Raw genomic sequence first — 20,335 nt, 5'->3', positions numbered from 1 at the left:
TATGGTATTTTATTATGGCAGCATAAATGAATACATCTATAAATCACAGTGAGAACTCAAAAGTTGGTGTTAAATAGGTGATCAAAAGATGTTTTGATACCTTTCACAGCAGAAACAATAAAATTTCAAATGTCATATTTTGGTACAAGGTCACTATTGTTTGTAAAGAAAACAATTGAAAAAAATCACCAAATACGCCAAGATAGATGTATGTAAAAGTCAAAGGCAAGATTATAATTACTTTACACAAAGTGAACATTAGGGGATTATTTTTCAGAGTCTAAATGTGCATGTAAAACTGTTCCTTATTCTCTTATTTAGCCCAATCTCTCCTCTGGTTTTAGGGATGTGTGCAGCCTTTGATAGTGACATAAACTTTGTGTCCTTCTGTCTGCCTTGTGGTGGAATTACAGGATGCTAAACTACCAGTCAGAGAAAACAGAAGAGAAAGTGGATATAGTTTGTCACCATGACAATACCCAAAAGTGTATTTGCTAGTCCCAGCCTTCACAGAGCCCAGGTAGTTCAGCCAGCCCCCCTGGGCTTCTGGGTAGTAATAGGTATATTAACACAAACACAAAGCAGTTTGTCCCTTCAAAGAAGTCCTAACCAATTTGGACTTGAAGTTCCTCCAACCATGAAATTGGAGGAAAGGAGGAAGCTGCCTATAGATAATCTCCAAATACTTCTCCTAACTGACATCATAAGATTTCCTAAAACTTGCTAACTCTTTGTTTTTTCTCAGACACAAATTGTGACAGATTGCTGGGTTGGGAAGTCCACTTGCAAGAAACAGAATTTCTCAATGAAGCAAAATAGAAACTCTAAGACTATATCTGTCACACATAATAGTGTAAATATTGCCTAATCAACCTTTAGCTTCTGTTCTATGAGTAATACACCTGCACAATGGATTGCACTGCAAACAATGGGGATCACTTACTGTGAACACAGGGCGAGAGTCTTCATGCACAGTCTTTGAAGATGCCCTAATTGTCCACTCTTATATACAGTTAGAAAAAGGAAACAGTAATCCTAGCCACTCAGGAGGCTAAAATCTGAGGTCCAGATCCAAAGCTATCCCAGTCAAGAAAGTCAATGAGACTCTTCCTTCTGATTAACCAGCAAAATGCCAGGTAGAGCTGTGGTTCAAGTGGTAGAATGACATTCTTGAAAAGAAAAAACAAAGGGACAATGCCCAGGCCCTGAATTCCAGCCCAGTATGGGTGTGGTGGAGTGAGAGGCAAGAGGAGGAAGCAGAGGAAGAAAAGGATGACGATGAGGAAAAGGAAGAGACAGGAGGAAAATCAGGTAATATGATATTGTGCTATGAGAACGCTTATAATCTCCATGATCTGAGAAGCATTTGTGTAAAACTTTTAGCCAGCTTAAGTGACTAAGGATCATAATAAGTGTTCTGATTAGTAAATAAAATAATTGTTGAAAAGCCATTTTAAATAAATGTTACATCCCTAACCTGACAAGGTGGGAAGATAAGTTTGCCTACTCTTCAATAATTGGGATTTTTTCCCAGTACTCAGGGGAGGGATGGGTCAAATTGTGCCATGGTTTGGGACTCTGGGAGAAGCTGAGAAGTTCACATAAGACCCTGCTGGGTGTGGCTGGTAAAGACAGAGAATGAAAGAAACTTGTATAATGCACTTAGGCCCATGGGCAATCAAAATTAGAAGGAAACATGAAGTTCAGTTTGTTTTGCTAGGTAATAAAGTAACTGAGCTTTACAAACTTCAGAGGAAGCTAGAGACAAAGCCGGGGTTAGAATCCATGTCAGCAAGAACTAACATCTTTTCTTTTTGCAATTTCTGTACCCTTCCCTGCTCTGCCACCGCTGATTCAGCTGTTGTGTCTTCTTTTTGCCATGTTTGGACCTGCAATGGAGCCCTTCCCATGCTCAGAAGGACAGTCTCCAGTTCTTTGCAGAGATGCCACAGTGGAGAGATTTAATACAAACCTGCCTTCATTCTCCATCTGTTCTCTTCTCACTTAGCATTTTTCCCCCATTCCATCCTCTATCCCATTTATTATTCAGTACCCAAACAGTAACATCCTTCAGTGAGCAAGGGCTGAGAATAAAACACGGTTCCCTCTAAGCATCAGTGTCTTGTGGCTGTAATCCTAGCTACTCAGAAGGCTGAGATCTGAGGGTCAAGGTTTGAAGCCAGCTTAGAAAGGAAAATCTGTAAGACTCTTACATCCAATGAACCACCAGAAAGCCCAAAGTGGACCTCTTTGGCAAATGGTAGAATGCTAACCTTGAGTAAAAAAGCTCAGGGCATTACCGAGGCCTTGAGTTCATTCCCCAAGACTGACACAAAAGAAAAAGTGAAAGATGAAGAAGCCATGTATTAGAAAAGTAAATTCTCCAAGATCAGTTTATAAGTGTTAAAAACAAAATATAAACCTATGTTTTCGCCTGTCTTCTGATTCTTAAGCCAATACAGACTGCTACTGTCTTGAGTAAACACTGCCAATAACTCAAATAATAAAAAGAGAAATCATACCATGACGGAGGGTATTTTATAGCACCGATCAGTCACCTGAGTCATAAAGTTAAATTACTCTTCCATTATTTAGGATCCTACCCAGAGAGAGAAACAAACCTCATAAACAACCCTCCAATCAAAATCTCAACCAAGCTTTCCCAGGATGGTGAGAATAAGGAGGAAATAAGAGATGGTCATGCTTTCTTTGCCCCCAGTAAACACCCCTGACAATGCCTCAAACAGGAAACTTGAAAGAGCCCCAAATCTACAATCAAGTAACAGGAGCCAAAGTCCCAGAACCTAGCACTGACACTACTGGGAACTCTGAGAACACACCCAAGACACCTTCGCCACCTAGATGCTATGTTTCCTTATTGCTATGTTAAACTGAGACAGTATTTGTGCAGCTCCACCTGAGGCCAGCTTGTTGATTGATCCACCAGAGCTACCATTACGTAACTACACAACTGTGACACCAGGATAACAGGGCCCCAGACTGACTGAAATGAATCTAGGGAAGGAAAAGGTGAAGGTCCAAAAGATTATTTAATTGGAAAGAGGCTTCCAGAACCCTTGAGCTCGTATTGCCTTACTGTGTACCAATACACATCCCACTAAGACCATCTGCCAGGCACACCCTAGAGTTCAGTAAAGATGGGGTGAATAAATGAATGAGGAAGTAATTGGTTTCACAAAATATCTTTTGGAATCATAATGCCTTTGTTAAGCAAAATTAAGAGAAAGCAAAGAAATGAAGTGCAGAAAGAGTGTTTCATATAAGGTGACTCAATTGGGCCCCAATAGCTCACACCTGTAATAGTAGCTATTCAGGAGGCTGATTGCTGAAGGACATGGTTCAAAGCCAGGCAAAGCAAGAAAGTCCCTGAGATTCTTTTTTTTTTTTTTAATTTTTTCTCAAATTTTTATTATCAAACTGACGTACAGAGAGGTTACAGTATCATACGTTGGGCATTGGATACATTTCTTGTACTGTTTGAACCAGCAAAAAGCTAGAAGTGGAGCTGTGTCTCAAGTGAAAGAACACCAAAAAAGCTAAGGAGTAGTATCCAGGCCTTGAGTTCAAGCCCCAGTATCATCAGTGAAAAAAATAAATAAAGGAAAATTGCCAAGATCTAAAGAACAATGTAAATTACTTTAAATGATAGTTTGATTTTTAACAACTGTGAGGTCATTTTTGATTGCAGAAATAAGTGACTAGCCCTATTATTTTATGTCTTCAGGGGCCCATGAGCAATGTCATGTTGTTAATGTTTTTTTCCAGTGCTGGTGACCCTACCCAGGGCCTGGTGCATGCTAGGGAAGAACTTTACCAACGTGCAACCCAGCCTGGGTCTTTTTTACACAGGTTCTCAGTATGTAGCTGAAGCTAGCTGGGAGAATAAGCATGCACTACCACACCCAGCAGAAGTTGGTGGTTGCTTGCTCCACACTCCTGACAGAAGCATTCGAAGTAGGATTGGCAGGAAATCTCTTCTAGACTTTTTATTGCAGCAATAATTACAACAAACTGGAATTTCACTTTTTGCCTAAGTATAAGATGAATCATCCTCTGCCAAGCTCCTCCTGAAGATTTGACTTCTGAAGCTTCTTCAAAGTTTATGCAAAGTTTACTGTTTCATCAAGAAAAAAAGAAAGACTGGACTTTCTGAGGTTTCAACAAAGAAGACTCTAGAAAAATGACCTCTACACTGAAAATGTAGCTGATTGAATGATTGCAATTTCTGTTTCTCTGAAATTAATCCTTCTAGTTTTTCGTATGCTTCTTAGTAAGGCCTACCAGTATTCCTACCAGTAACCTGCATGCGCGCGCACACACGCACACACACACACACACAAACACACATACATCGCCTGGAAGTATGGATGCTGGATTATGGATGCTGTGCCATATTGGCATCTTGGTGGATGATGGGTAATTTCCAAAACTCTTAGAGATGAAATCCCTCTGCGCGCTCAGATGACAGGCATAGCCTGAATTCCTAGAAGCAGATAGGTGAGAACATGGGTAATCATCCTGGACCTACTAGACCTGTTCCATGAATGCAAGAGACTCTCGGAGCTCTGGAGCTCCCTGTGACCATGTCCCATGACAATGACCATATTTAGGCCCCATCACCATTTGAAACCGTGTCTCATGTCTCCTGGCTCTCCTCAGGTCACTACAGCATCCCTCTTCAGCTCTCCATTAGAGTTTATCTGGTTCATTAAGATTGTTTTTCTGCTCTCTCTTTACTTCTCTCATGGCTCAGTACAGTATTAATTGTATTCAAGGCTACAAGTTTTGGGGGGGACATACCTTGGCTCACAGTCACCAGCTTTCTAATAAAGACTCCCAATTCAATCTCTCAAAATGTGGCTTCTCTGTATCTTGCAATCAAATTTCCTTATGATCCTTATGACAACCTACACACTCATACATATTCACATATAAACTCACACACAAATACATACATACATCCTCACATACATACATCCTCACATACATCCTCATATACATACACAGACATACTTACATAAACATGCAGGCTCATATATTCACATAAACACATATATACTCATTCAAAATTCTTTCTCAAGAGCAGATTAAAAACATTATTAACTAAAAGAGGAGGAGGAGAAGAAAAAGAAGGAGCACAAGGATGAGGAGGAGGAGGAGAAAGAGAAGGAGGAAATTGAAGTTATTTATCAATCCAGCATTCTTTCATTCACCAAATATTTCTTGAGTACCAACACTATGTTCAACATTACACATTTGGGTGAGCATAGAAGGGGACCGCACCCCTCATGACAGAGTCTCATATCACAGATCTTTCAGACACTGACAGGGTTTGTATAAAATCATACATACTGGTAGAGTAGGGAGATGGGAGAAATGAGAGAAGGGTAACACTGTTCAAAAAGAAATGTACTCGTTACTTTACTTGTGTACCTGTAACCCCGCTGTACATTACCTTTACGTAAAATTTAAGTTAATAAATAAATAAAATAAATAAGTAAATGGAGTATGGTCTTTTAAGTGCTAGCTGGAAGGGGGAGGGACAAAAAAGATTGAAGAAATATGGAAATTGAAGCAGATAACCACAGAACCATAAATACTAGGAAGTAAGAATGCATTAAGTATATTGTTAAGCTAATTGAAAATGGTGATATGCTCATATTTACACATAAGCTTGACAGCAATGAGGAAGAGGTGGGAACAGTCCCATGAGGGGGACTTACTGAGAACCTACAGCAGGCCAGGCACCCAACAGAATGAGTAGATACGTATCTGATTTCATCTTCACTATAAGTAGGTAAAATCTACTTCATTACACAAGAGATCACTGGTATTCAAAGAGATTAAATTGAAGATATTTAGAGACTAATGTGATGAGGGATATGTCCATTTGATACAGAAAAGAGAAATGGGAAGAATTTGGGGAAGAGGAGGAAGATAGAGCGATAGGGAAACAACATCTAGTTCCTCAGCTTAATTATGACAGCAAAGAGAGTTACTGAGCTAGGCAAAACAGGATAGCCAGGTTTTGCTGAAGAGTTCATTGATTTGAGGTAAGCATTGACTTGCTGAGTTTGGGAGGGGTCAGAGTTAGCTGTCAATCAGCTCTGGATGTCTACAGCTAAATTACAAGAACATCCAATCCAAGCTACTCCGTGCAGAAAGTGACTACAAATGTAGAACTGACTGACATCAGACCCAGCACGTATGGTGGAAAGCAAGTGAACTTGAGAAGGAACCCTGGGGGCACGCTGCATCTTAAAGAATGAACAAAAGGAAATTGAGATTGAAAACAAGCAGCCAGAGAAATAAACAAAGTACATCTGACACAGCTGCAAGTTAAAAAAAAAAAGAAGAAAAAAGAAAAAGTTATGTTTTAAGTAGGATATAATCAACACCATTGAAACTTACAGGGAGGTAAGGCACACGAAGTATTCATTGTGTTTAACAATGAGGTCTGGGTGACCTTGTGTGAAATGATTGCAAGGAAATGGTGGGAGAAACCCAAGCACAATGTTAGAGGAGTGACGTGGGGCGGGGGGTGAGGAAACTGAAGTAAGTACTCACCCATTTCCATGGTCTATATACAAGAGAGAAGACCATGCTGGCATGCTAAGAGGATTCGCACCTGCTTAAAACTCACACAAGGGGACAATGAAGGGAGGACTTAAAATTGGAATGTTTCCTCCCCCTGTGGGATTAAGAGATGTAAGGGATGGAGGCTTGGGAAGTGCGTGCACAATGCCTGGCACATAAGAAGCACTTGAGGGATCCTTAGCTATTGTTCCTCATAGAATCCTCGGAACTAAGGTGCTATGCACCGATTTACTTCAATGGCACTCACGCCAAGATTAGAAACAGGGGCCGCTACCTAGCTTTTCATCTTCATGCAGGCAGGTGAAGTAGCCAAAAAATACACTTACATCCTGAAAGCACTGCTTCCAAAAAGAAAAGAAAAAAAGGAAAAGAAAAGCAGACCGCAGTGTGTCATGTTTTCAAATATCAACCTGACTACCCAGTACAAGTGAAAACCAGTATCCTTTAACAAATAGTCTGTGTTTTATGTATCACAGGTCATCAATTTCTACTGAAGCAGGATCTGATGAGCAACTGGGAATCAATGTAATGATCTGGCCATCTTCTCTCTAGAGCTTGGGCTTTCTTTCTCTCCATGCTTTGAAAAACCCCTATCTCTCCATTTTCTTTTCAGGTAGACCAAATATTTCTTGTTATTTACAAGTGTTTCCCAACTACCAAAATTCAACTGAACAGAAAGGATCCTAGATTATTTCAGCTTGCAAAAATCATATATAGAGGAGTATATCCATTTACAAGTAGATCTAAGTTTAGGACACAGTTCTATCAGTTTCTAACTACAGAATCTGGACTCCCAACTAACTACACCTTAGTAAGGGTGCAAACTTTGAAAAGAACTAATAAAACACAGCTAGCTCCTAAGTATAGCCTTGGAAGTCTGTAGAAAAAGGAATCTTTTCAATGTACATTCAAATATTTAAATTATATTATTAGTCCGTATATGTAAGATTTATGTCTTTGGGATTTTATTGTATTTGACAAAAAGGAAGTGGAGGCAAACAGTTAAAGCTTTCCTTAAAGTGAGAGTCACCATAGAAACAAAGATGGATAAACAAAGCTACAGGACTGACTTATATCTCCCTGAATGTTTACCTCATCAATTGTTGCTTTTTTGTGATGTTTTTCTTACTTTGGAAAATTGACTAGCCTTAAGGTATTCACACCTCTAATGAAAGTCTATTTTGTTAAGGATACTATACCTATATGCAGTATTATGATGACAATAACTACATAATGAGCATATAATTTAAGCCAGGCAGAATACTACTTTACATTCATTGTCTTTTTATTATTTATTATACAAATACAATGGGGGAACAGTTCCATTTTTTTGAGTACATATAACTCACTAAATCTATAAGCACCTGAAACACAGCAAATGCACCTTAAATATGATCTCTCTCTCTCTCTCTCTCTCTCTCTCTCTCTCTCTCTCTCTCTCTCTCTCTCTCTCTCTCTGTCCTTGGGTTTGCTCTCAGGGTCTGGGTGTGTCCCTGAACTTTATGGCTTAAGACATGAACTCTATCACTTGAGCCACAGCTCCACTTCTAGCCTTTTGGTAGTTAATTGGAGATAAGTGTCTCAAGGACTTTCCTGCCCAGTCTTCCCACAGTAATCCTCAGATCTCAACCTCCTGAGTAGCTAGGATTACAGGTGTGAGCCACCATCTCCAGCAAATATGACTCTTCTTAGGTCAGTTCACACACCAACCTATAAGAACAACTCATTCATTTTGATTCATAGATGTAAGATCTAAGAATTAGAAAGGCAAGCCACTTGTCTAGAGCTTAAATAAGCTAATAGGTTAAATATTAGCTTAAATAAGCTAATAGAATAAAAATTTTCTCCCAGGTGAATGTCACACTCATCATTATGACTCTAAAATGGTAGAGTTTTAAGAAACTCACTAAATAAAAGGAGGAAAAATGTAGATATTTTCAATAAAGTTTCCAAAGCTTTTTCCAGACTTTTCCCCAACTATTGAGTTCATTATTTTTTTAAGTATGAAAGCCAAAGTGCTAAATATTTCATATTAAAAGGTATAAAGCCACCTATCAGATTAATCCATCTGACCTAAATTCACCCATCTTATTCTTCAACTTCAAGCCAAGGAAAGTAACCATGGCTCTTTGGAAAGAGACAGAAACCAGATAACACAAAGCTGCATTCTGAAGGTTTTCTCCTCCCTCAAATCCTGTCATCGCAAAGATGATTCATGATGGTTTCACTTCTTTATAAGTGAAAAAAGGAAAAATTAACTCAGCAAACCCCGTTTGGCTACTGAAACTAACAACTGGCAATAGTTTGAGAATAAATTAGTTTTGATTACAAACAAGAATCAAATATCCGGGATTGGAAATGGAAATCTTCTGAACATGATATATTTTTAGACAGTCTGGACTTTAGTAACATTGATATAATAGTAACAGTGGCAATGTATCTTTTTAAGTAAGGTACATCATACATATTTGTCTAGTTATTTGTACTTAGTAATTTGTGTTTCTCTTGACAAAACACCATCCTGCCCATAACTTAACCCCTATACTCTTGTCTCCAAACACATAGAGATACCTCACTTGAGAATACTTTTTCTTTTCCTTCATAAATATTAATTCTTCTCACTTTACAGTTATATTTTCCATTTCCACTTTTCTCCCCAAATTCTACTACCAACAAAAGAAACATAGAGAAAATTCCAAATGCATTAAATTTACAGAAGATACTAAGAGTACGGTCACAGTTGCAACACATGGGTGAGATGGAGAGGAAACTGAGTCTCTGCCATTCAGTATTTCCCAAGATGGTTATGATAAGGAAACAGGAACACAGCATGAACTATAGAAAGGCCAACATATACAAATCGCCACCCACCAGTCCACAAGAGAAGTCAAGATTTTTTTAATTAAAGAAAGGAGCTTAGCTCTTCCTCTCCTGGTAACTGTGTGAAAAGATTCGAACAAACCACCTGTTGGCAACGTTTTGCCTGTATTTAGAGCTCCTGATTCTGTTCAAATGTCCTGCTCCCAACTCTCCCTGCTTCAACTCATTCCCCAGCACCTATGTCGCTCCATTGTTGAGCAGATGGGACCCTGTGAGATAAGGGAAGATTTCCACTAGAATCTTCTGAAGGGCTTACTAGTACAACCTCTCTAGAATCAAAGTGAACATGGACTAGACATAGAAGTTTCTCTCATCCTAGAAGTCTCTCTATAGAAGATAGAAATATTATTGCTCAGAATGTTGTCTCCAGCCAGGCACCAGTGGCTCATGCCTGCAATACTATCTACTCAGGAGGCTGAGGTTCAAAGCCAGCCCAGGCAGGAAAGTCTGTGCGCCTCTTATTGTCAATTAAATCACAGAAAAAGTTGGAAGTGGCTTGGTGGCTGAAGTGGTAGAGTGGTAACCTTGAGCAAAAGGAGCTCAGAGACAGTGCCCAGGCCAAGTGTTTAAGCCTCAGGACTGCGCCCCCCCCCCAAAAAAAAAAAGTCTCAGAGAAAAATTCATCAAGAGAATTCATGGGGGCTGGGAATATAGCCTAGTGGCAAGAGTGCCTGCCTCGGATACACTAGGCCCTAGGTTAGATTCCCCAGCACCACATATACAGAAAACGGCCAGAAGCGGCGCTGTGGCTCAAGTGGCAGAGTGCTAGCCTTGAGCAAAAAGAAGCCAGGGACAGTGATCAGGCCCTGAGTCCAAGGCCCAGGACTGGCAAAAAAAAAAAAAAAAAAAGAGAGAGAGAGAATTCATGGGCACTGGTGGCTCTTACCTATAATCCTTACTACTCAGGAGTCTGGGATCTGAGGATTGTGGTTCGAAGCCAGCTTAGGGCAGAAAAGTCCATAAGACTCTTATAAACTACTCAGAAAAAGCGAGAAGTAGTGTAGTGGCTCAAGTGGTAGAGCACTTGCCATGAACAAAAGAAACTCGGCGACAGTGAAATCATTTCAAGCTCCAGGTCTAAAACAATCAGCAATCAGTAAGAATTCATATAACTCAGGGGAAAATCCAGGCCAACAGGAATAGTACAGACACATTTGTTACAAGCAGACACTCAATTAGCATATACGAGACAAAACAAACCAGAGAGTCAGAATTGACTGTTATAGACTTTCCTGAAGCCTTTCCAAACCAAAGGGATCCTTCTCCAGTATAAGCTAATAGTACCTATTAACTAATATTCCTTTTGTTATTTCTTCCTTTGTTCATGAGGCTGGGTCTTGCTAGGTAGCTGGGGTTGGCCTCAACTTTGTGATCCTCCTGCCTTAGTTTTCTGAGTAGTGGGATTACAAATACTGAAATTATATATAGACCTGCACCATCATACCCAGTGTATCTATTATTCTTTGGTAATTATATATAGACTCCTAATATGTGTTATGTGCTTGCGTTGCTGATTACTTAACCACTGTAGGTTTGACTCATATATTTACTCCTTACAAGTTTCCATCTTATTTCCTATTTATATTAAAAGGCCTCTGAGGATACTCTAATCCTTGTAGCTCCAGAACCATTCCTTTAATGTGACTCAGCAATGAAGGCAGATTAATGATTGATAATTAATGATTGATGATTAATAATTTCTGTCCATAGTTCAACATACGAAATGATATTGATTTAGCTAGAGAAAGTATAGTTTTATAGACTATAATCCTAAAAGGCCGTACTATGACCTTGTGTTTTAGATTGCCTGGGATTCCATTACTTATTTCATGATCTTGGTTTAGTTCTTTAACCTCCATGTGTCACATTTTCTTTTCGTATAAAATGAAGACAATAGTAGTGTCTTTATCAGAGGAGCATTCCACTTATAAAATGTAATTAACATAAGTTGTCGGGAGGGGGAGAAAATGAGGGAGGAAGTAACAAGTTGAACAAGAAATGTACTCGTTGCCTTACATATGAAACTGTAACCCTTCTGTACTTCACTTTGACAATAAAGGGAAAAAAATAAAATAAGTTGTCACTGAAGAGCCCCTGAGACTTCTATCAGAGTAGATAAGGATGTACATTGGGTAGTTAGACATAAAATATATTTTCCTGCAAGGATTCAAATCACTCCTGGTATCAAGGTAAACTGAGCTCTTGACATCTCAGTCCAATGAAGTAAGACTGTCCCTCATTTTCTCACACTGTACACAATCAACGTATGTGAGAGTAACACATAGAGCACAATGGGCCCCTTGTCTTGGACAATACTTGACAAGAAACTAAGCATGACATCAGCTTTCTGTGTCACCTTTCCAGTTTCTCATCTGAACAAGCAGGTTGGAAGGCATTCCTGGCAGGTGTGCTCTTCTTCCTACGTCTTAACACAAAAAGGCCCAAAGTGGAAAGAAAGAAGAAAAGCACAGATGCTATTTACCTCCTCCATCTGCCATCAGGGCGTCCTAGAACCTCCCTTGTCATAGATGCACTGCTGCCCTTGCCCCAGGAGAAAAGTGTAATAGATGAGAAGAAGCAATCTAAAGAAAAAGAAGAATGTGTTTCCAATGACTGCACACACACACACACACACACACACACACACACACACACACATACACACACACACACACACACACACACACACACCCTTCTGTTTGGTATAGGTCACTAGCCTGGCCATCCATTGATATGAGTCAGGAGTTATCTAAGTGCTTCTCTCTCTAGTGTAATAAGGCCAGAAGATAACAAAGGAAAGTGTCTCACAATAGTTAAATGACCACTGCAGGCAGAAGCTTGCAGCCAGGGATGGGGGTGCAGCTCCATGGCTAATGCTCTTGTCTCTCTGAGACTCTGCATAACTTAATGAATTAAGCAAGTGAAATAAAAGATGACTGCAGATAAGGTTTATGCCTGGGGACTTCTGCATGCCTGTTCTTCCAGAAGACTCTGGAACCCAAGCACCTACATTATCTCCGTCTCCAGATTGAAGTGGTCAGTCAGTATCTCTCCTTCAAACCACTGCAGCTGCCTTCCTAGCTCCCAGCTTGTCCACTCTAGAATTCTATACTCCAATGTCAGGTTCAATGGGTTTTTTTTTTACCCTATCTCACTTTTGGTTGTAATTATTTCACCAGACTTACATCCTTTTATTATACATCATAGTGCTGAGTGCAAATGTCTCTTACAATAACCTCTCAAAATGAGTAAACACACTATCCTACTCATCTTAATCTTCGTTTGTTAATTCAAAAAATTTCTCAGGAAAGCCAAGCATGGGAGAGCACACACATAATTCCAGCTTTGGGGAGGCTGAAGCAAGAGGTTCATATCTTAGGCCAGCCTGGACTACATGGTCAGACTCTGACTGCAAACAACAGCAACAACAAAAATGTCTAATTGATATATGTGATGAACCACAACACCAGCCCCTTGAGAAGTACGTCAAGTCACTTCCTTCTATTTGTTTAAAATCTGTTGGGGAAGAGAGAAAATCAGTAGACAGGACAGCCACACAAATAGAAAACTGTAACACATAAAATTATATACATATTGCAATGTAATTGCAATACTTTATGTTTACATAAGGATCACATCAATGGGACCTTTACTGAACTCTTGGGCAGAAGAAGAAGGATTTCTCAGAAGAAATAAAAGTCTACAGTAATACCTAAGCATTAGCAGATGCAATGAAGGCAAAGACAAAGCTTGAGAAATATACAGAGGCCACGTGATAAAATGTCCTTTTGGCCATATAAAAGCATTTCAAGTTTGAGGACTAGAGTACAGTTCAAACATAGGCCATTTGCCCAGTGAGATGGCCTACGTTTGGTTTCCAGCACTGAACAAAATAAATAAACTTCTTTTAAGTTTATCTTGAAGGGATTAGATAGTTTTAATAAGATACGTGATACGATTGCTTTTGGACTTTAAAATGAGCAAAATGTTTGTAAAACTCCTACATAGTTCATTTCACTAGTATAATATTTCCAGGATTCAAAAACTATAGAAACCAGTCAGTATTATGTGTGGTGTCCCAGAAAAGCTTTTTTTGTTTTGAGGTGTGTGTGTGTGTGTGTGTGTGTGTGTGTGTGTGTGTGTGTGTTGTGGTACTACAGAACTGAAGCTTGAACTCAGGGCCTATACACCCTTAGCATTTTCACTCAACACTGGTGCTCTACCACTTTAGCAAGACTTCCCTTCTGGCTTTTTTTTAGGGGAGAGGAGGCATTAATTGGGCATGAGTCTCACAGACTTTCCTGCTTGGGCTCGCTTTGAACCATGTATCTCAGCCCCCTAAATAACTAGGATTACAGATGTAAACCTCACCAGTACCGAGCCCAGGAAAGTTTTACACAGAGTTTAACTGGGCTTCTTAAAAAAAGTGTGTTTGGGGAATGAGGGAGAGTTGAATGGGCACATTATATTCAGAGATGGAGTTGTCAAATTTTACCCTTGATAAAAGTGTTGCCAATTTTTTCAATGTGACACAAATGAATCAGTCAATAAACAAACAGAATGAATGATCCAAGGAAGAGACTGATCTAGTCAGAGGCAGAAAGAGTCCAGGAAGATAACGACTTCAGACATGACTGAGCAAGAAGAGTGGCTTTATCGGGCCTGGAGAGGGAGGGCAACACAAGAAAGCGGGGCCTCCAACGCCAGGCTCAAGATTAGCATTGCACCACAGTTCATGAGGATTTTTGAATGAAAGAATACTCAACTGCTTTAAGGAGACTGAATATAAGTTTAAAGGGATTAAAAACTGGGTGCAGGCACGTGGTGATAGCAGAAAAGGATTATAAAAGATATGACACTAAGAAAGAGTTACACAATACTACATAGCACAAAAGAGTTGGTAGAAAGAAGCCCAAAAGAAGACAGGAAATAGAGGTGCCTTTCTCTGCCAGCCCCCTACTTCTTCCATGGCCCCTGACTCCTGGGAGATCCAGGATAGCTGAATGGGAGCTTTCCATTTAGAGCATGATGATCTTCCCTCTCATCAGGTTATTTAACCAGTGTCTCCATGCCAAAGAACCTGAAAAGAAGTTGCTTGAGGAGGAAAAAATAAAGGAATGAGAAAGAAGCAGGTGAACAAACAAAAAGCATAACCTTCAATCTGCTGGATTAACCATTGACAGTAGGAGCTTTGCTGTATTCTAGAAACTTCCTTAGACAGGTCAGGCAAAAAGGACTCATAGACCTACTCAGCTCCCTTTCTTTCCGCTATTTGGGTCACTTCTTCTACCTAACTTTTTGAATCTTTAGTAGCAATGAGAATGAAAATAATAAATTGATTTTTTGTATTGTCTTCACATGAGCCCGTTTCTTTGTTATCCCAAAGCAACAAGGTATTTAGGAATATTGAAAACAAAATTGAAAATGTTTCCAAAATTATCTAACAGATTTCCAGAGTTAAGTAGTGTATTGCCTGAGAAGCTAACCTAATAAATTTCATCATGTCTTCAGTAGCTAGGTCCTATAGAACATTTCAGAAACTCCTACTTCATAGAAACAAAGTCTACCTTCTCAGCCTTTTCTAAATGAAGTTTCTCACAAGGGTTTGTGCATTATGTACATGAAGGTGAGGAGCTAAAGTTTTTCCAAGTATAAAGACATCAAAGGCCCTAAATTTCATTTCAAAATTGACAGTTTTAAGTTTGAACCAATAAGAATGCCTTAGCTCAACTACATTAATTCCCAGTAAATCAATGACTTCTTCTGGATTAGCATTTCACTTGTCATCATTTATGCAGTGATTATTGTTTTCATTAAGACTTCTTAGAACTTCAAATAGCTGCTATCCCTGATTAAAGTAGGGAGCTTTCCTTGACTTTCCTTTGTTTCCAAGATAATTATGGGTTTCTTCACGTCTCTTTTTGATGCCCATGGAGATCATAATGAGAATAGTTATAGATGCAAAGTTAAGAATGAGAAAGTGTCAGCACACATATAATTTACCTATCATGTTATCCTACCTGCTGTTACACAATCATATTTAGGATTAGTGCTACCAAGGGTAACAAATCTTCCTAAATATTTTAAGTGTATTTTCCTCTATCTTTATGAAGACGGCTTGGAGGGTCTTTGCCCCTTTAAAGTTCACCTCCAAACACTACAAGATAAGAATACCACTTCAGTGGAACCAGCATGGGATATGCAACTTAAGTCCATAAGAGAATTTCCAAGCATGTGACTGACTCTACCTACCATAACGTAGTGGAGTGAGTGCAGATGTTTTCATTTACTTGGCAAGAAGACAATACAAGAACTCCCGTAACATTTAGAAATGTAGGCGCTCTATCTCCTAAAATGTCCAGGTAATTTCTGAGCATTTTACTTTCCCCAAATATCATTTCTCAGATATGTTTACTCAAGTATGAAGAATGACCTGCCAGCCAGAATAGCAAACACACACAGTTCACTGGAAAGTCTGCAAAAGAAGAATTGTAAAAGCCCTCTAGGTCAAGGAGAGGTAGCCTCTAATATCCAATGCATCAGAAATTCTACTTCTGAAGTCTTTGTACACTTTAATTGAGGTCAGAAATTATGAAGACAAATAACAACTTACATGCAAGGTTCTTAGGATGGAATTTGCGTGATTAAAATTTCCCTGAGTATAACCCCAAATCAGATTCATTGGGAAATACTGTTTCCAAGAGTGGACTATCATTAGACAGAATTTCCCAAAGATCTGGAGCCACAAAGACTTTGTCTAACACCATCTCTCCCCCGCACCCCCCTCAAGGAACAAAGTCTAGGAAAAACCTCATTCTCACTGTTATTCAATGTCAGTCATCAGTCAAACATGGATAGCGGAGGTGTTGAGAGGAAGCCTTGAATTAACTTAAGTCTTTCCCCATCTTCTACCCCATCCCATCCCATCCCATCCCCCCCCCCCCCCACACACACACACTATCCCCATACTGTAGTACTGGGGAATGCAACCCAGATATCACCAGCTCCGGAATGGTTTCAGTTGCTCTTGGGTAGTTTTAAGCTGTCCTTAATACCAAGATACAGGAGATGCATATATATATATATATATATATATCCGCATATATATCCCCATATATGTGTGTGTGCCCTTAATAAGAGTACAATATATGAGTAGAATATAGATAGACAGACACATAGATATGTATGTGTTTTTTTAGATTGGGTAATTTGATCTGACAGATAGCAAGAAACTTAACCCTCCGAACCCCATCTCCCCCTAACTGCACCACCGTACGTTGAGCTCAGTGCCTTCCTCTGAACCATCTGCCCTTCCCCTCTGAGCCTCCTGTACTCTACACCGGAGCTGCTTTATTTTGGGGGGGGGGGGAGGGGGGAGAGGGCAGCCACCCAACGGGGCAGGTGACCTATTCTTTCCTCTGAATTTGCAGGGCGTTAAGTGAGTCGCTCTCTTTCTGGGGAAGATTTCAATACACCCTTCCTGCCTAAAGTTCGCGTGTGGAGATAGCTTCCCGCCCTCGATTATTAAAAAAAATCTTTCAAGCACAGGCTGTGTGTGCCGAGCTGGTGGGCCAGCGATCCCTTCCCTCCAGCCCCTCAGCCCGGCGAGCCAGGCCGGCCCGGGGCAATCAGTTCCGCCGTCCCCTCGTGAAATCCCTGCCCCCGCCCTGCGGAGAAATAAATCAGTAACAAAGCTTGTGCGAATGGCAGGGCCCCGGGTCCTACCTGGTTGAAGTGCAGGTGGCCCAGCTCCAAGGCGCCCCTGTGGGGCGCAGCTCCTAGCTGCTCCAGCAGGAGCCCGAGCTGCGGCGCCGACAGGCTCCGATTAGCCCCGAACAAGCTCAGCACATCCTCGCTGAACGCCAGCCCGGTCCCCTCGGCCGCCCCTCCGAGCCCCGTGGCCGTCAGCAGCAGGAGCCCGGCCACTGCCCCGCCCGGAGCCATCCTGGGCTCCCCGCAGCCCCTCGAGGGCGCACGATCGCAGCTGGCGTCCGCGGCGACCCGCGCAGGTGTTGGGGCGTTCGGTGCCCGCGGGGGCGCGCGTCTGAGTTAGCGTGGCACGGGGCACCCCAAGTCCTCCGCTGCCTTCCGCAGACTAGCAGCCCGACACGTCGGGGACATGGAAGACGCTGCGCGGCCCCGGCAGAGCGAGCGATAGGCAGCGTGGCCCCTGGGACCTCCTGCAGAGCCTGAGATAAAGGGGGACAAAGGGGGGTCAGAGATAAAGGCCACCGGCCACCAACTGGCCAGCCCCGGGAGCACTGTGTGGCCACAAGCTCCAACGCCCGACCCGGGCGCGGGGCCAGGAGTCCGGAGCCGGGGTGACCCGAACTCCTACCGGATACTGAACCCCAACGTGAGCCTCTCTTTAGGAGCGAACCCCACACGGACCGCAGCGCCCTACCTCCTCTTCCTGTCTTTATGTGCTTTATTCCTTCCGCAGCACACTTAAAAGGATCCCGGGAGCTACAGAAGACACCCCCACCTTTGGAGTCCCAAAGTTTGGGCGTCTAAGGGCCCTCCCTCCCTCGCCTCCCTCTGGGATCTTGTGGCTGCGCTTGGCAAATGAATAAGGACTCTCTCTCTCTCTCTCTCTCTCTCTCTCTCTCTCTCTCTCTCTCTCTGTGTGTGTGTGTGTGTGTGTGTGTGTGTGTGTGTGTGTCTTTCTCCCTTCCCTCCACCCTCCTCTCCTTCTCTCTCTCTTTCTTCTCTGTCTTCCTCTCTCTTTCCTATCTCGATCTCTCAGTCTCTCTCCCTTATCTCTGCTCCCCTGGGAAACTCAGGGACCCGGCCTTGCGCCCTTTACAGATAAGAGAAGGGTCCTGTCCCGCCCCTGGGGCACGTGGTGACACACTCCCCCGGGCTGGGCTCCCGCGCGCGTCCACACTGGGGCGCACAGCCGCGGTGATCGGTCCCCATCCCAGTCCCGGGGGGCGGGGGGACTTCCTGGGCTCCCACCCTCTCCAGGGGATTACCTACAAGCCACCTGCCCTCCTGAGGTCCTGATGTGGGTGGTCCACTTCTTTGTTACTCGGGTGAAACCCAACTTCCTGAGTCTCGAGCCTCCGGCGTTGTCGGAGAGATTAACAGGAATTGCTTTTTTGTCTCACTTCTTAAATTCAGAAGAGAAAGAGGAAATCAAATCAGAGGCCCTGATGGCGGGCTAGCTGAGCCAGCGCTGCCCAAGCCCGCCCTTCCTGACGCCTTTCGGGATATCCGCCGATCACAAGGAATGTTTATTTGTTCAGATGAGGATTTAAGAAAAGTTGATTTAGGTGTGAGGTCAACAAGTTTGTGTAAAGTGAATGTGGTGTTTGGGGACAAAGGTTGTGTCTGGTGGATGGGACTGTCCAAAAGTAAAGTGGAACACTGCTTAGCTGTTGGATGGCTAAAGAAGCATTCGGAGGGCTAGTCGCCAGCGCACAGGTGCTGAAATAGCAAGTTTTAAAGGAGAGGCTAAATCCAGGCAAGTGCAAAGAAAATCGAAGTGTCCCTAGAGGAAACTGGGGACATAACGAACTGCAGAAGTGGAGACAGGACAGAATACCGGGGAGAATGGAGCTCTAGGTGGTCATAGCTGAAGGGCTGTCATGGGGGAACAGTTTAAGGACTTGCTAACTCCAGTGGACAGAAGGCAGCCTGGCCAGGGCCACAGATATGAAGGGGGAGATTCATGCAGAAGTACATCACAGTCTTAATACAGAGATAATGATTTCTCCATGGCTGGAAGTGATTGGAACCAACAATGCCTGGCCACCTCCATCAAAAGCACATGGCAGCAAGATGCCGCCTTGAAGGCAGGTGGACCAAATGATCTTGAGGGTCTGATCCTTTCCATTTCCAAATCTCTACATTTGCTAACATTAATCTACAGAATGACAGTGGCTCAAAGTGGTCAGTATGTCACCTAAGGGCCAGAAGTTAGTTGATGTCACAGTTGAGCTTTTAAATCACTCAGCTGGTGCAATTCTTCACACCTTTTATTGGATTTTTAAGTACAGCTTGTTGCCTCTTTCTTTTGGACCTTCGTATTTCAAGATGACTTTTGGAAAGTAATAAATGCTTTAAAACAGCTCACTTCCATCCAGCAAGTTGCTCCATATCCGAATCTTGTTGATTATCTGTTGATAATCTCAGCAGATGGCATCAAGAATACAGATTTTTAAGAAAAGTATGATGGCTTAAACCTGTAATCCTAGTTGTTGGTTGGGAGGGAAACATTGAGTGATCAAAGTTCTAGTGTAGAAAAAAAAAATCAAGAAACTCCATCTCAACCAATGTCAGGGCATGCTAGAGTGTACCCATCATCTCAGCTACTGAGGAAGACGAATGACACTCTCCTGCCATTCAAGAGAAGCACAAGTAAGAGGATCACAGCCAAAAGACTTTATCACCAAAATAACAACACATAAAGAAGCTGGAGGTGTGGCTTAAGTGATAGAGTGTCTGCCTGGAGTATATGAGGCCCTGAGTTCAATCCCTAGTACACCCAATAATAGTAATACTAATACTAATTTTATATTGTGGATTTTTAAATAAAACTTATGAACCAATCATATGAACGCATATATATTACATTGCCATTCTATCAGCCCTATAAAACAATAAACTAAATGAGTAACAATCTACTTAGCAATTTTTTTTTTCAAACGCAGTTAACTAATGTAAGGAGAGAGTTAAGAGAATATATTCAGGAGTTTACAAGTTACTGACTACCGGGGCTGGGGATATGGCCTAGTGACAAGAGTGTTTGACTTGTATACATGAAGCCCTGGGTTCAATTCCCCAGCACCACATATAGAAAACGGCCAGAAGTGGCGCTGTGGCTCAAGTGGCA

At 41.8% G+C, this 20,335-nt stretch overlaps 1 protein-coding gene across 4 annotated transcripts in view; it reads right to left on the bottom strand.

Annotated features, from left to right (window-relative positions):
- Slc39a8 (solute carrier family 39 member 8) overlaps positions 1 to 19,790 on the bottom strand; it is a 53,498-nt gene extending 33,708 nt beyond the window's left edge. For 2 of the 4 annotated variants that reach the window (XR_007208969.1, XM_048333436.1), the window contains exons 1-2: positions 18,474 to 19,790; positions 17,224 to 17,687 (exon numbers count right to left, since the gene is read on the bottom strand). Coding sequence is in view for 3 of the 4 variants with exons in the window: in XM_048333436.1 (XP_048189393.1) it covers positions 17,224 to 17,442 (219 nt within the window). In the remaining variant the exon portion in view is untranslated. Of the gene's footprint in view, positions 1 to 17,223; positions 17,688 to 17,902; positions 18,079 to 18,473 lie in introns of those variants that run through there. The other 2 variants (XM_048333437.1, XM_048333438.1) reach the window with 2 other exon arrangements.
- Positions 19,791 to 20,335: the final 545 nt, after the last annotated feature.

Source organism: Perognathus longimembris, chromosome 24 (genome assembly GCF_023159225.1).
Source record: "Perognathus longimembris pacificus isolate PPM17 chromosome 24, ASM2315922v1, whole genome shotgun sequence".
Taxonomy (NCBI): domain Eukaryota; kingdom Metazoa; phylum Chordata; class Mammalia; order Rodentia; family Heteromyidae; genus Perognathus; species Perognathus longimembris.
The sequence above is the reverse complement of the archived record's forward strand: the minus strand, read 5'-3'. Positions and strand labels throughout refer to the sequence as shown.